The sequence below is a fragment of the Panthera uncia genome, chromosome D1 (genome assembly GCF_023721935.1).
Source record: "Panthera uncia isolate 11264 chromosome D1, Puncia_PCG_1.0, whole genome shotgun sequence".
Classification (NCBI taxonomy): Eukaryota; Metazoa; Chordata; class Mammalia; order Carnivora; family Felidae; genus Panthera; species Panthera uncia.
In genome coordinates this window covers 68,659,099-68,676,773 of record NC_064808.1, presented here as the reverse complement: position 1 = coordinate 68,676,773, position 17,675 = coordinate 68,659,099, and the positions used below count along the sequence as shown (strand labels likewise).

Sequence of the window (17,675 nt, the reverse complement as noted above, 5' to 3'; positions counted from 1 at the left end):
ACCTCTAGAATATAGCTTGAATATGGGAATTGCTCTTCAATTTGCTTACAAATTGTGTGATCTGACTGCCAAAGTCAGATTGGCTACCCTTCTCTGGGCATTACTTGGGCTTCTCCATGCTGTGACTTTGTTCATGCCTAAGCACACTCACTCCTTGCCATGGGTCTGGTGTCTGACCTCATCCTCAAGGCTGAGGCAATATTACAGAAAAAACAGACATGAGGCACCTGGGTGGCTCAGTCAGTTAAGCGTCCAATTCCTGATTTTGGCTCAGGTCATCATCTCATGGTTAGTGAGTTTGAGCCCCACATAGGGCTCTGCATTGACAGTGCGGAGGTTGCTTGAGATTCTCTCTCTTTCTCTCACTCTTTCTCTCCCTCTCTCTGTCCCTCCCCTGCTCATGCTTTCTCTCTCTCTCTCTCAACATAAATAAAACTTCAAAAAGAAAAAAGAAAAAAGACACTGTCAACCCTGACTTCAAAAGAATTCAAAAGAATCTGACTCTTGGGGCTCCTGGGTGGCTCAGTTGGTTAAGTGTCTGACTTCGGCTCAGGTCATGATCTCATGGTTTGTGATTGTGAGTTTGAGCCCCACGTCGGGCTTTGTGCTGACAGCTCAGAGCCTGGAGCCTGCTTCTAATTCTGTGTCTCCCTCTCTCTCTGCCCCTCCTCCACTTGTGCTCTGTCTCTATAAAAAATAAATAAATGTAAAAAAATAAAATAAAAGAATCTGACTCTAAATATGAAGAATTTTTATGAATCCTTCATTGAATTATTTTGTGTATAGTTTCATTTATATCTAGGCAGAAAAATAAGCTATGATAAAAAATAATTCACTAAATAAGTTAAAAGGTGCTCTTTCAGTATAAATGTAAAATAAAAATTCTAAATGATTAAAAATATCACATCATAATTTAATAGGCATTTATTTTTTTGTCTCAATACTATATAAATTATTCATCTTAAAATCATTGATTCCTTAGATTTGGTGAGAGCATGAACTAAATAGCAAGATATCAATCCTAATTCAAAACAAACATGAAGGAGAAACCACCCTGCCATCACTGATGGTTCATAACAAGCACATCCTTCCACAGGATGCCTGTGCCCACTGAGTAGGTAAGATTATTTGCCAAATTTAGACTCCATTTACTTTACACTCCCTTAATAAACAATATCATCTCCTTTAGAAAATGTGATCTCCACGAGGACAACTTTATTATTGTTGTCGTTATCATTATGAATCACACAACCTAGAACAGAGGCTCAATAAATTTGATGGATGAATAAACAAATCAATGGATGAACCAATGAATCTTCAACTATACACGTTAAACACCCTCTTACCCTCGTTCTGTTGATACCGACCTCTGCCCTAGAAGATATTTTTTTAAATATATCATTTTTATTAAGTGTGTATTTGGCCCTATTATGTTCCACACCATGAGGAAGGCATCTCTGTGTACATTTTTAAAACTTCACACAACTACTTCATAGATTTATATGATTTTATCCCTACTTTAATGATGAGGAAGCTGAGTCTAAGTGTGGGAGAGTACAAAAGTATCATCTAAAATCCTGTCTTATGGGGCACCTGGGTGGCTCAGACAGCTGGGTGACCAACTCTCGATTTTGGCTTAGGGCCTGTAGTCTCTTGGTTTGTGAGACTGAGCCCTGTGAAGCCTGATGCAGGCAATATTTTAGAAGTGAAAAGCCTTCCTGGTCACTTGTTTGCACCACAGTTAAAAATAATCAAGACAGTCAGTCTCCTGCTCCAGTGAGCTTGCAATCTATAGAAACGTAAAGGCAAATTAAACTACCATGAGCTAGAACTGAAGGAGCCATGCCTCCTAGGAATGGCTGCTACTGTGTTAAATAGAGACACTTCGAAAAGCTTTTAATTTTTGGTTACTAAGACATCACTTATGAATTGAAGCGTTATATGTTGGAAAATAATTGGACTCCAAAGTTAGGTAGGTAGGGGCTTCAGTTCTGGCTCTGCTGCTTACTAGCAATGTGTCAATGAGCATGTTATTTAGACTTGCTAATTTTCTCAACTGTAACATGAAATCATACTAAATGTAACAGGAAATAAAAATATATAACATATTAACGTATAATTCATATATATTATATTAATAATGGAATAAAATAATAATAGGAAGCAGCAGTTTTTTTTACCCAGAAAATGTCAGCTTCTGGTTTTCCTCACACTTTACAACATTCCTCAATCCTTTTATCCACGCATAATTGAGAAATAGATCTGTTGGGTAACTTGTCTAAGGTCTTATGATATTTAAAGTCAGAGCTAGAACATTAATCCACAGTCCTGATTCCAAATTTATATATCCACTACATTTATTACTGCCTGTAAGTGGCTTAGGAATGGTTGACTAAAGCTAACTTAACTTTTGCATTGATTATAATATATTGCATTCCTTTATAATGTTGATTAGACATCACGGCAGGTACATAAACAAAATCATATACATCCATGTTTGAATAATAAACCATCTCAAGATATTTTCAAAAGATCCTACTGCCTCAAAGACTCCTACAGCTGACTCGTTTAAATTAGAGAGGTTTGAATGGAACTATTTTTGCTGAAATGCCAACTGTCAAGTGACTAAGTGCTCAGATGACTGGATGTATTAGTAACGAGGAGGAAATCTACCCTGGTTCCAGAAATAATTTGAAAAACTTAATCCCAAATTATCATCTTTATATTTGATACAGGAGGAGAGGCAGGGAGGAGAAACTGTTAGCACAATGGTTAGGATCATGGAGATTATAGTCAGACATGCTTTCCAATATTGACTATTATTAGCTACATGACCTTGTGCAAATTACTTAAGCTCTCTTGAGTATTACGGTTTTTCATATGCACATGGGGATTATTACAACTTTTTAGGAAGGATCAAATAATTTAACATATGCAAAGCACTAAGTATACAGTTTCAGGTATAGAGTGTTTAATGACAGCTCTTATATTATTATTGAATACAAGACCGTTGGGTAGGCCCCAAATTGTTTTTAACTGTGGTTCTATAACACTTACTGAATATTCATTGTTGTAATAACTAACATGGATATATCATATAAATATATAATAATAATTACCACACGTGGAACTCAAAGAATATGTCAGATACTAAACCAGTCATTTTACATGAACAGATTCCACTGAATCCCTCTACAATAATGCTTTATGATATATTATTCTTTTTTTTTTTTTTTTTGAGAGAGAGAGGTCATAAGTGACCAAAGGGAAGAGAGAGAGAGAGAGAGAGAGAGAGAGACAGAGAATCCCACAAGGGGCAGAGAAAGAGAAGCGGGGCTCACCCGAAGCAGGGCTTGAGCTCATGAACTGTGAGATCATGACCTGAGTCGAAGTCCAATGCTTAACTGACTGAGCCACCCAGTCGCCCCAAGATATATTATTCTAATTTTAAAGAAAAAAGGGTCCTAGAATAATTAAGTAACTTGTCCATGATCTTGTAGCTGAGATACAAAAGTAACAAAACACTATTTTGCTTTCTGTTGAGAAAAGCCAATGGTCAAAGACTCTAACTTGCACAACATCATCTAGTAAGTGGCAGAGGCAGAGTCTGATAAGTGGCAGAGATCCTCTGATGAGGAACTTGTTCTTTTTCTATTTCAACACAGGTGATTGGTAGCATATGATGGGGGAAAAAATCAAGTGTCCCAAGTCAAATGAAAAAAGAGAGACAGAAAGAACAAACAGAACAAACAGATTAATGGAGGTGAATCTAGATAGTGTTCTCTTAAACTTAAATAAATAGCAATAAACTATCAGTTATTAAAAGCTTTCAGGAGCAAAGATTCTATTAGGGCATTAGAAGTTTATGGGGGTGGGGGGGTGGGAAGAAAGTAAACCATATGACATTCCACAGAATCTTTTCCATAAAGAAAAAAGAGAAGCTGTTATTTCACTGAGCTGTTGCCATGGTTACCTAAAACCCATGACTCTCTGCTGAAATGTGACTTATTTTTTTTTTTCTTCCCACTGTTTCCTTCCATGTGATGTGCTTTTCACCTGATGAGTGAATTCCCTGGCCACATTTCACTCGCATTTATCGTCTAGGAAATATTTGGTTTTTCTCTGTATTTTGATACATCATGACAGTTATTCCTGATCTACCTTTCGTTTTTTATGGCTGGTCTATCTGCTGCTTGCCTAACATTGGATCTAATTGTGTTGAGCACAGGTATTTATACTTTAATGTTATTAAGGAACCCCCCCATCTCCAAATATATTGGACTGTTTTAGCTGATGACAAACATGCTTCTACATTAAAAGCTCTTGTCATTAAAGAAATAAATGAAAAAAATACATATACACAAAAGACATAAATTCTGAATATAAGAAAAATACTTTTCTAAAAATACTAACAATAATTAATATATTATTTTATGTAATGGGAAACTCAATCTCACTTAAATAATACTCTGTAACTTGCTTGATCTCCTCTATTGTATGCTCTTTCTTCTTCTTTTTTTTTTTTTTGCATGAATGCATATAAACATACATACAGAAGCCCAGAAAGAACTACATAAAATGTTTTATTCTACACTTTGAGTGAATCACTGCTTATTTTGCATTGTTGTGTCCTTGACCTTGATGATCCAGTGCTATAAAGAAGTATGGTCTAAGGTTCTAGAAATCCAGGCATGCAGAGTTTAATTTTTAATCCATGTTATTTTTAGAGCTAACATTTCTATGACTTTTAATTTTGTTCAACATACATTTTTAAAGTCCATTTTATGTATATATCATGGTTCTGCGCTCTGTGGATACAAAAGTAAATTAGAAATGGTCTCTACCTTTGGAGCCGCAGACAGTATGGTAGACAAAGGTTTGAAAACCATTCCATGTACTGTAGAGTTATAGATACTATAATAGAAATCTGTACCAAGTGTAATGTAGCACAAAGGAGTGAGGGTAAATTCTACCTGAGTAAGGGATGTGGATCAGTAAAAATGTAATGGAATATTTCTATCATAACATAAATGAAAAGGACTACAGAATAGCTGCCCCATTTGTCTGTGCAACTCAATTTTAAGGAAGAACAAGTAACTACAAGTCAAATTTTATATCCATAAATTATTGGTTTAATTGATTTCTTCTAGCCTAAATGGCTCCTTATTAACAGGAGAGATAGCATTGGAGTCAGAGTCACCAGGTTTCAATCCTCACCTGTGTGACCTTGTATAAATCATACCTTTTGGGCATCTCTCTGTCCTCCTTTATAAAGTAAGGACACTATGGTACACACCACTGAGTGTCTCTTAGCTCACAGTTAATAAATGCTATGAATTTCTAAAGCCTCTATTTTTATATTGTAAAATATATCTGAAATTGAGGGAAAATGGAGGCTTTGCATGAAAGGGGCCATCAGTCTACCTAATTTTGAAGGTCTCCGTGAATTCACTGAATCTGGAAGCTATTTGATTCTCCAAACAAAGTAGTACTTCTTGATTTGAGTGTACAATTCCAGCAAAAACATGTAAACTAGTGATGTGTTTATTACAAAACCTGTTTGTAAAGTGAAATAGATACCAAAACAATTTCAAGGTTAATTAAGTCAGTGATTCTCAATGATTGTTGCATATTAGAATCATAAGAGATGGTTTTAGGGGCAGCAGGGTGGCTCAGTTGCTTGAGTCTAACTCTTGATTTTGGCTCACATCATGATCTGAGAATCGTGAGATCAAGCCCCCTATTGGGCTCCACACTGGGCGTGGAGTACACTTAAGATTCTCTCTCTCTCTCTCTCTCTCTCTCTCTCTCTCTCCCTCTGCCCCTCTTCCCAGATCTCTCTTTCTAAAATTAAAAATAAGGGCTGCCTGAGTGGCTCAGTCAGTTGAGTGTCCGACTTCAGCTCAGGTCATTATCGCACGGTTCTTGGATTACAGGCCTGCATTGGGCTCTGTGCTGACATCTCGGAGCCCGGAGCCTGCTTCATATTCCAAGCCTCCCTCTCTCTCTGCCCCTTCCCTGCTCATGCTCTGTGTCTGTCTTTCAAAAACTAAAATAAAGTGTTAAATAAAATTAATAATAATAATAATAATAAAATAAATAAATAAAAAACAAATGAGAGAAGGTTTTAAAAATACAGATGCTTCAACTTCACAGTAGACTACTTGAAGAGGATTTTCCAGCAGAAATTAGGTGGGTGGATCTATGAAATTTATTTAAGCTCCCTAAGTGATTTAGATACTGAGAACTGCATTAAATTGATATAAACAACTGATCTTCATTTTTAAAGGATGGTAACCAGAGAGACTATGAGAAAAAATGGAAATGGTGACTGTCACCTCACACAGTGACACTACTCAACAGTAGGCAGATACAAATGTTCTTGAATTTCCTTTTTTTTTCTAGAAACAGACACATTCTTTTTTTTTTAATGTTTATTTATTTTGAGAGGAAGGGAGCACGAGTTGGGGAGGGGCAGAGTAAGAAGGGGAGAGAGACAGAATCCCAAGCAGGCTCCACACTGTCAGTACAGAGCCTGGTGTGGGACTCCATCTCATGAACCATGAGATCATGACCAGAGATGAAATCAAGAGTCAGACTCTTAATTTTTAATTTAGACCCTTCCTTTTTAATTTAAACTATTATTTGATTGTTTTTCTTCAATGGTCTTTGTTCACTCTATTTCCAAATTTTGTTTTTAACACCAACTACTACACAGCAGTTTAACTATAGAATAATATTGAACCTAATGTAATAATTTCAGTCCAGTGTTTACCCACTAGACCCAAAAAGTTTTATTTAGAAATAAAATTGGCCACACTTATAAAGAAAAAAGGGGAGCATAAGGACTTTCCACTCAATAATAAATGATTAGGAAAAAAAAGCAAATATATTGCTAGTAATACCAAGTAGCATATATCTCCTATAATAAATATGAATTAGTATCTATCTATTAAGCTTCGGTGTGGATATTGTCACATTTTTGGTAATTTAGATAAGACACCAGCCTTTCTGGGTCAAGTGAAACTGTACAGGTAAGGAAAGCATTATAAATGACTGAAAATCCCTATCCTAACTTAGTAGTATTTTAAGCAGTAACAGGATGAGAGTGTTAGATGAGAGTTTTGCATTTTATAGATTAAGGTAGGAGATCCAAAGGCTTATTGAAATAGGTTTTTTTCAGGCTCTTCTTTTTCCAGCCTTTTCTGCAAAAAACACTCATTACTCTTGGTAAATACTTGGCATTAGTCATACCAGGTATTACACCATGACCAATTTTCAATGAGCTTCAATAGACTACATTTGGAAGGTGTGTGAACTTAGTGGGAAGGGGAGGAAGCCATTCATATATCAAGTCTGTAGAGTGCAAGATGTGGATGCCAGATTCTTCCCATCTCATTGAAACATTGGGCTTAATTCCATAAAGCACTGCTAGTCAAAATTCTATATTAGAAATGTTTGGAATAAAGACAGAAAAGCATTCCTTTCACCTTATGGTTTTAAATTATTACAAGCATATTTTTTGGGTCACATTTTGCCCCTAATCCAGAGTGAAAATTTTAGAACGGGAGAAATAGAAATTAAATTTCAAAATTTTAATTCCTTACCTTGTACCTCTAAAGTTTGAATATATTTAGGAAAAAAAGCAAATTTCTTCTGCAGCCTAACGAAAAAAAATGAAATGAGGTGGAATAAGCCAGATCCTTCAGTTAAAGACATCATAGCAGTCATGTCCTTGGGAATACTATAGGTAATCAGGCAGCCCAGCCTGACCTATCTCTGCTATTTCTTGGCTCTGCAATCTTGTACAAGTTACCTTTATACCTCAGTGTTTCAATCCTTAGACTGGGGAAAGGTTAGTAAAAGTATTAACTGAGTTACTACACAAAAAGTCTTGCAACGGGGCTTCACACATGCTAAATGAAAATGAACATTTTCATTACGTACCTATTCGGGCCCCAGGGTCTTCATATACTTTTTAAAAAGATTTAATCTAAATAATATTCACCCAGTTTTCCTGATGATAATAATCACCATAGACATTTAGTCAATGATGCCTTCCCAAGAACCGTCTCCTGAAGATTCTGATCAATGGGTCTAAGGGTAAGACCAGGGATTTGTAATTTATACACTGTATGAATTTTATTGTGAAGAAAATTTCAGAAACATTGACCTAGATCATTAACCTGCCTAATCATCTGAACATTCATCCATTCATTCAACAGATAATGAGCCCTTTCCACTTGTGAGGCACCAACCTAGGTACTGAGAGATACAGTGATGAGCCAAATACTATGTATTTATTAGAGCTTAGGAACCTGGTGGAGGATATTAGACAAATAACCACACAAATATCTGTGTAATTACAATCGTGAAGTGTGCTGTAAAGGAAAAATACAAGGTATACTGAGAACTTTTAATAGAGGACCTTTTCTACTCTTGGCAGGAGAGATGCAGAGGAGGGTATATGAAGGCCTGCCTGCAGAAGCAATAGCTGAGGTTTTTTTTATGCTCTGATATTGTATGTCCAGGATGCCTTACCTGCCAAGAGGAGAAGAAGGATGCTGGGCTGAGTAAGTTCGGGTTTGCTGGGTTGCGCCCTCCCATGTACTCATCTGTGCAAATGTCACAGCTTTTAGCATCTCGCCAATCCCAATATGGAATAGTGAAGTTCTCATCCCCAGTCAGCTTCTGGATTTCTTGTTCCCACAGCAACAAGAAGAGTCTGTGCCAAGGCAGGAAACCTGGGGCTTCATGAGCAAAATCAATGTCTTTCCAGATTTCAGACCCTCCAAGCAGTGTGTCCCTTGACACATAGTAATGCATCCAGACGAAGAGGTCATAAACATTGATGTCATTAAACATGGGTGTGGATCCATTATTCATTTGGCCATAGGTGCCTATGGGGATGACATAGTCTGGGCTGGTAGTATGCTTCGCTAAAGTGAGGTAGGCAAGAAATTTGTTCTTCTCTGGGACGCTCAAATCAAAGATGTTTCTTCTCACCAAAAGTCGCTTCTCTGTGCAGTTTGGTCCCCAAAAGCCAAACTTGCAATTTCCACAGTTGAATCCCATGAAGTTGCCAAAGCACTGGCAGGTCCGATTATAAAAGACGGAGGGCCAGGCCTCCCGGTCATCCATCCCCGTGAAGGGGTATTGAGGCCCGAGTGGAGCTTTGGACAGCGTGATGTCCTGACAGGCACCCCTGCCTGAGAGCTGGCCGCAGGGACTGCTGTCACCCGTCCACGCTGGACAGCATTCCTTCTCCATCAGGCTCTTGGAGGAGGCACAGGCTCGAGGGAAATGGCCAGCGGAGGTCCGGAAACTCCACAGCAGGCAGCACAGAGCAGCCAGGAGCATGCTTACCCTCGTCCTCACGGATCTGTTTGAGCTGGTTAATTGAGCCACACACTTCTCTTTCCAGCTACCCCTACAGTGACTATCACATGTTTTGGCTAAGACCTATATAACACCAGTCCCACCTCCAGCATCAAACACTCTCCGTCTTTATCTTAAGCTTTCATCTTCTGAAAACCACATGACTAACTTTTCCCTGGAGTTGGCACGTATCCCACCAGTGGGACAGGCGTATGTTAAAGGGAGAAACACTTTTCACCATTAATAGTTTAACTCATATGGTTATAATAATAGAATAATAATCATGCCTGATCTAAGTAAACCCAGTTGGTTGACTGAAATTAGTGATGATTTGAATTTGAACATGAGAGGTGGTATCAGGAATAGAACTTCTCTCATTAAGAAAGTTCAGGAAAGGTTAGAGATTATGGGGGCCAAGGTAGTTTCTCAGGGACCATAAATAGGCCACAACATTTGCAGAACTCAGCTCTGCAGAAAGAGATTCTTTTCAGAGCCTAGAGATTTTATTTCATCTCCAGTTATATTGCAGCTTATTTATTTTATACAAAGTATCTGAAGAAAAAAAAATCTTTCTGATTCACCTTCCTTATTATCTGATACAGTTGACTACTTTCTAGTGATCTAGGCATTCATTTCCTAACCATTCCTAAGGATAGGATAGGTGGGTGATCTGCTTTATTGTGGAGACTTCTACTAGCTAATATTCCAAAGGAAACTCTTTTTTTTTTTTTAATGCTGTAGCCATGTTGTTTCGCCCATAAGTTCTAGAAATCAGAAATTGTTTTGATATTTAGTCTGCAATATGGTCTTATAAAAGAATTCTCAAGTTAGGGTGTGAATGAATAGGATTAATATATTTAGTCAATAAATATTTACTGGTCCTATAAATTCTTTTTCTGTGTATAGTCAGCTAGATAAACTGAAACACATGGATAAAAATATAATTCTACCACTTATGCCAGTTTCCAAATGAGCAATATAGATAATATGTACATCAGACTTCTAATGGAGGGGGCATCTTTGTGAGCCGAGGATACTGAAACAGATTGCATAGTTTTGGATAATAGTATTCCACTTTTACTAAAAGAATGCCCCTTGAATAAAAGCTTAAAGGGTAGGCGTAAGTTGGAAAGACAAATAGAATGGAGATACTACTTCAGGCAGGGGGAGACTCCAGAGGCAGGAGCTGTGTTTCACTGGCCGAGCTGGAGAACTGGACTCAGGAAGGCTCCCCACACTAAAGGAAGTTAAACTTGGGACCAGTCCATCAAGGGGCCTAAAAACTAAGTGGTTTAAACTAAGGTGAGCTGAGGAATTATAGGATGAGAGTAGGCAAACCAAAGTTGTTCCTGGATTTCCTTCCTTATCCTGTTCCATACTTGAAGCTGGGTGGTCCCCTTAAACCTACAGAACAACTGAGAACAAGTTAAAGCTCTGAGTAAGGCAGCGGTGTCTGGTCTCAGAGCTATGGGGTTCCAGAGAAGACTATCTATCGCTTTCCTCGTGATGTTATAGGCAGCCTCTGCTTTCTCCCCTTTCTTCTGGTGTTAGTCTCATTTTTTAGAACAACATCAAGGTGACTCCGTACCACTCTCTTGGGACTCAAAGCAGCTTTTTTAGGTGGAAGGAGCAGTGTGTGGGTGAAGAAGAAGAGAAGATAAGTTTCCATGGAAATGTTGCCTCTGGCTGGGATCAGGAAGTCATCACATGATCTCCACAAGGAGGCTTAATCTTTTTTCTTCCTCCTTTCAGACCCACCAAGGGATTAACACAGGGCTTCTTGTCCCTGGGGAGTCTTGGTTCTGTGTTACTTATAACCACATGTGGCCTTTTGTAGTTCTGTTCCATCTACTTGCAGACAGAATTCACTTCTAATGTTCAATTTAATTAAGAATTTTGCTTTACACTTGCCCCCCTATCAGGCTTCCCAGTGAATAACTTATAAAGTCTTCATCACACTGCTGGATTCCTGTGTCTATTTTCCCAGGTCTGTTTTTTATAGCCTTCCAAGCATGCTTAGATGAATGGCAAAAATATACTTTGTCCTCTTAACTTCTCTTCAGAAAAGTGGTCACTTTAACTTGACAGACCTCTTTATTACTCTCAAATATAGAACACTATCTTTTCCCATCCATATGTTTAACAGTCTTATTGTCAATACAAAATTCTTCCATATCAAACCCCATTTAAACTTGTTCTTCCCTGAATGACAGAATTTGAGAGTAATCTCCTATTCTAGGAGATTATTGTATGAGTTAACACCTGAGCTAATGCAATACTCTATTAACCAGAATTAGAGCTCAGTAAATAGCCTGCAAGTATTTATTATCAATTATCAGGCATATGTTGAGAGATGGGGATGCTGTGGTAAACAAAACAGAGAGGTTTCTATCCTCATGAAGCATGTAGTCTATTAAAATAATATTTTAATTTTAATAATTTTAAATAACATTTATAACTATGTGTATTTTAATTTTTTTTTTTCCTGGTCAAATGACTTTTTAAGCTGCTGTAAAAAAAAAAAAGAGCTTCTAGGGAAGATGGCAGGGAGACCTATCTAGTTTCATGAGGTATAGTTAGGGAAGGTATTCTGGAAGAAGTTACATTTCAAGTGACATCTGAAGATTAGAAGAAATCTGGTGAAAAGGACAAGAGTGGATGTGAGTGCATTTCAGGCAGAGGGAATATCATGTGCAAAGGCTCCAAAGTGAAAGGAGCATAGCATGTTCAAGGATCCTAAAGATGGTTAAAGTGGCTACAACCCCAGAGACTGGAGATGTGATAGAAGTATGGTGGTATACATATGAATGAGATCTTAGTCCTTGACAGGTTTGAAGGAGAGTTGTGATGTAATCCTATGTGAATTGAAAACATTTCACTCAAGCTGATGAGAGGACAACAGACATGGGGATGGGAACAAGAGTTAATCTAGAAATAACTGCTAGAGATCCTTAGTAGAGAATAACTCGGGCAAGAAATTATGAGGCTTGGACCAGAGTGATGATCCCTGAGATGGACAGAAGTGAATGGATTTGAGAGATATACAGGTGATGAATTCAAGAGGAGTGAGGCGTCAAGAGTAAAGAGATTTGGAGTTGACTTCTAGGTTTCTAGCTTGTGTCATAAACTAAAATGAAGAAAGACTGAGGATAAAATGTTTATGGAAATTGAATGTGGGTTCAGTTCTAGACATGCTGAATTTGAGAGTTTATGGTAGAGTCTAGCCACAAATAATTCTTCTCTGGTCTCTGGTGTTTACGTTGATCATTCAGCCACTCATTGGTTTTGACCAGTCATGGTATTGACCTTGATCTTTTCCCTCACTCTGATGGTTTGTCTTTGCTCATTCAGTTGATGATAGTTTGAACTTTCTTCTCCAGCTTCATTTTTTAGCCCTCCTTCTCTCAATTTTAATAGTAGCTACCATTTATTGATTCCAATTTGAATACCTACCATTTAGAAATAAATTCTACTCTGTAAATAGTTAAATATACTCAAACTAGAAACAAATAATATAATTGATTAGCATGTACTCATCAGCACACTTCAACCACCACCATCATATTTCTGTAGGCATTATTTCTTCTGTCTCACGAACATAAAAAGAAAAAAAATCTTTAGTATTTTAAAAACAAGTCTCCAATAGCATGTCTTCTCTGTAATGTCTCAGTATACATTGTTAACAATTAAGGACCTAAATATATAACTACAATATCAGTCTAACATCTCAGACAAAAAGAGAGAACAATAGTTGCTTAACATCCTCTGATTTCAAGTCTATGCTCAATTTATTTTAATTATCTTAAACATATTTTTTTTGAAGATCCAAACAAGGTCTATAAATTGCTTTTGGTTAACATATTTCTTGTTGTTAAAAATCTATTTTTCTCATCTTTTAAAAAAATGCAATTTATTTATAGAAGAAACTGGATTTTGTTCACTAGTATTTTCCGCTTTTAAGGGATGACCAATTTTTCCTCTCAGTATCATCTAATATGTTTCTTTATTCTGTGTTTTCTATCACATCATGGATTTTCAATAATAATCCCTTGCATTTTCTATAAGTAGGGAATTAGATTTAGAGATTTGATTAGATTCAGGATCAATTTTGTATTGTTTTTGTTAAGAATTTCTTCATGCATGTTGTCATGCACTACTTTTTCAAAGACATCAGAGGAACACATCTGCTCTTTGCACTATTAGTTTTTTACATTGAACAATGGGTAGAGGAAAGGTCAGACTGTCATGTCTGTAATATAGTTCTCTGACAAACTTTTACCTCACAGATATATCATTCATTCATAATAATTTCCTATATCCATTATTTTATTGAAGATTACAAGAATAGTGAATTTTGTAATTCTTTTTTTTAAATATTTATTTTTGAGAGAGAGATGAGAGAATGAGAGAGAGGCAGAGAGAAAGGGAGACAGAAAATCTTCAGTGGGCTCTGCATTGGCAGCAGAGAGCCTGATGCAAGGCTATAATCTATGAACATGAGATCATGACCTGAGCTGTTGAATGGTTAACTGACTGAACTATCCAGGCACCTCATGAATTTTGTAATTCTATTTGCATTTAAAATATTTTTGTAAAAAAATAACTTTTCATCATCAATTATTTGGTTACTCTGAATTATATTCTATATAAGAAAGGTGGGGTAAATACTCGATTCTTGTGCTTTATCAATTTCACAATTATGATTTGGTACTCTAACAATTTCCAAAAACAACCTACATATTTGTCATAACTATTATGAAGATTTCTAGAATTTTATGTATTCAATTCCTTATTAGTTTATGTATTTGTGTTTCTTTTGGAGGTAAAAGTGGTAAAAACAGGTGCATCTTTTCAACTATACTTCAGTAAAAAAGTTGAAGCATCTCTACCCCAATATTCAGCTAATTAGTAGACATCAGCCACCTTACATGATGGCACGTTGTGTAATGATTATTATCATTGTGTTTATGTGGATGCATGTATAGAGTTGAAGGGAAAAATATGAAGCCATCAACTCTCTACAGTGTAAGTTTAGACTAACTCATTAATCAGTAAGTATTCAGTGTCTACCATGTCCAAGAACCTATACTAGATACTTGGGAGATGCAAAGTTGTATAAGTCACAGGCCTCCACTGTGATTTAATGCTCTGGAGTCACTGAATTTTTATTCAAGTTCTGCCAGTTTTTAGTCTTAGACCCATGGAAAGAAAAAAGGGGGGAAATAGGCATCTACTTACAATTTGTTCCATAATTTCACTTACTGTGGCCTCAGTGGACTCAGCCCTATCACATAGATCTTTTTTGAGTTTTAAATGAAATGATACATGTTAAGCACTTAATACAAGTTCTGACATATATTAACTCCTCAATAAATGTTAAATGTTACTGTTAAAAACCACAAACTGGGTGCTTATGGTGTTCATCACTACAGCGTTCTTCTAGGACTTTTCAGTGTTAAGAGCTAGGAAATCACTATTTTATTAGATATAATTAGGTACCATTATTATAAATTTGTCCCTTCTTCTCTAAGCAGCATCCTCATTTGCTCTTTTCCTCTAATTAAAACCTCTAAGATACTGAACTTCTGTCATTACACCAAGATATCTTGCTTCCTTAGAATTCTGAGTTTACTACATGCCCTTTCCCCTACTAAGAATGCTTCTCTCCTCTATTCACTTGCATAATGGAGTCACACTGTAAAGAATCAGCTCAGATGTTATAGCTTCAAGAAAGCCTTTTCTTTCTACAGGACCCCTCAGAGGATGGGTGGGGGGGCGGGGATTTCTTCTCATCTCTCATCATACCCTAAGTTCACCTTTGGTATCAGAATACCTTGTAATGATCTATCATTTTGTCTCATGTTTCCTTCAGACCATTAACCCATTGAGGGCAAAAATGTAACTTCATGCCAAGTACCTCATACAGTGCCTGGCACATTACATATATCTTTATTAGATGGAGAGTGGAAGAACTGATGGATGGGTAGATCTATTTCTTCTTCTTTTATTGTCCTTATTCTGTGACATGTGTTTTAAAGTTCTAAAATATTTCAAACATACAGAAAAAGATAATAAAATATAATAATAAAGAATAATAAAAGATAATAATAAAAAAGATAATAAAACTGGCATTGAGTTAATAAATCATAACAGTTTAGGCTAATGGGTGAACTTTTAAGATCACGTCATACTACCTTGGACACAGGAAAAGCAGAGTTAGAGGAGGATGGGAAGAAATATGAATGAGACTAGCCATCATTTTGAATGTAGTGTCAAACATTAAGCCAGAGGGCAAAACCCAGCAATAAACTCATTATTGACTGGGGAAAGTGAGAAGGCCCACCGTGAAGGAAGACTAACCAGGAGAGTTAATGACACAGTTACCAGCATCCTGATAGAGGTCTGGCTAAGAGACAAGAAGGGACTAGCATTTATTTACCTAGGACTTGCTCAACAGTCATTTTCATGCAACATTATTTACTGAAAGTCTGCTTTGGGGTAGGCTTTTTACACATAATTAAAAAAAAAAATTGAATCCTCATGTTTCGTGAAGATGGCACCAAAAGTGAAGAAGGAAGCCCCTGCCCCTCCCAGAGTTAACCCCAAAGCCAAAGCAAGAAGATGGTACCGAAATGTGTCCAGAACAACAAAAAATAAAAATAAAATAAAATAAAATAAGAAGACCTGCATTTCACCTCCCTTCTCATGGCCCAACACTATGTCTCCAAAGGCTGCCCAGATATCCTTAAAAGAGCACCCAGAGGAGAAATAAGCACGACCACTATGCCATCATCAAGTTCCCCCTGATTGCAAAATCAGCCATGAAGAAAATAGAAGACAACAAACACTTGTGTTCATTGTGTATGTCAAGGCCAACAGGCACGCACCAGATTAAACAGGCTGTGAAGAAGCTCTATGACACTGACATAGAGCCTGAGCAGCTCTGATCAGCCCTGAAGGAAAGAAGAGGCATATGTTCGACTTACTTCTGACTATGATGCTTTGGATGCTGCCAACAAATTTGGGATCATCTAAACTGAGTCCAGCTGGCTAAATTAAATATAAGTTTTTTCACTCCTTCCCCTCTCAAATTTAATCCTTATAACAAGCCTGTAAGGTACATATTATAGCCCTCTATACTTAAGAAAACTAAGGTTAGTGCTTAAGGTCAAACTAACAGTGAATCTCAGAGGCCATATCTTTTTTAAACTTCTTTTTTGTTTGTTTTTTAGGCTTTATTTATCTATTTTGAGAGAGAGAGAGAGAGAACGAGCAGGGGAGGGACAGGGAGAGAGGGAGAGAGAGAGAATCCCAAGCAGGCTCTGCACTGTCAACACAGAGCTGGATGCAGGGCTTGAACTCACAAACTGTGAGACCGTGACCTGAGCTGAAACCGAGTTGGATGCATAACCTACTGAGCCACCCAGGCACCACTCAGAGGCCATATCTATCTGTATATTCCAAATTTCATAGATATTCTATGTTATTGTGTGATCTTCTATGCCAATAAAGTTTTACTTGTTGTTTACACTTTATTGTACTAATCCTGCTTTGGTTCTAATCTTAACTTCATATTTTGCTTGTGTCATATTGCCATAACTATTGTGAAGGTCAGCTTTAGGTACTTGATCATAACCTTGATAAGCTTCTAGAGCTGAGATGAGTCCTCTCTGCCCTAGTTTGAATGTGGTCTTTTGTGATAGATTACCTCAGTCATACACTAAATCTCCCTTCCAAACTGGTTCTCATAAAACTGTTGGGTGTTAGGTAAATCACAGTCACCACAATACCAAATGACTCCTATTTTCTTTGCTTTACTTAAACTGTCTATAGATTATCCTTACGACAGGTTTTAATCTTTGTCCATTGCTTGATCGTGCACAATTCTAGATGTAAAGCTACTTCAGCGATTGTTTAATGCATACCCCACTTTTCATTAAATCTTCATTAGAAATGATCTAAAAAGTATTAACAAAGAGAAAAATCTGCATTTTAAGAACAAAGGGTATAATTTAAGACACATTATAAAGAAAATGGGTTAGTAAAAAGACACAATTGCAGGGTGACTGCTGAAAGACAGCAAAGCCTCTGATGACATTAAAGCAGATCTAGCTAATGAACCAAAATGTAGAACTAAAATGCAAAGTGTTTTTGAAAGTAAAAAGAAACTTGTTTCAAAGTCAGTAGATAGTGCAGATTCTCTGGGAGAAAGTGCATTGTCTTTCACTATTTACTGAACACAAATAACGACACAAACCTATTGGTTTCATAATTCTGTCACATAAATTCATATTTTC

The 17,675-nt window shown here is 36.9% G+C and overlaps 1 protein-coding gene across 1 annotated transcript in view; it reads right to left on the bottom strand.

Moving 5' to 3' along the window:
• The window catches only part of TYR (tyrosinase), a 39,426-nt gene extending 30,066 nt beyond the window's left edge, over nt 1-9,360 (bottom strand). Inside the window, exon 1 of the mRNA XM_049640669.1 lies at nt 8,542-9,360. Within this exon, the coding sequence (XP_049496626.1) occupies nt 8,542-9,360 (819 nt within the window). The remainder of the gene's footprint in view (nt 1-8,541) is intronic.
• Between the last annotated feature and the right edge of the window lie 8,315 nt (nt 9,361-17,675).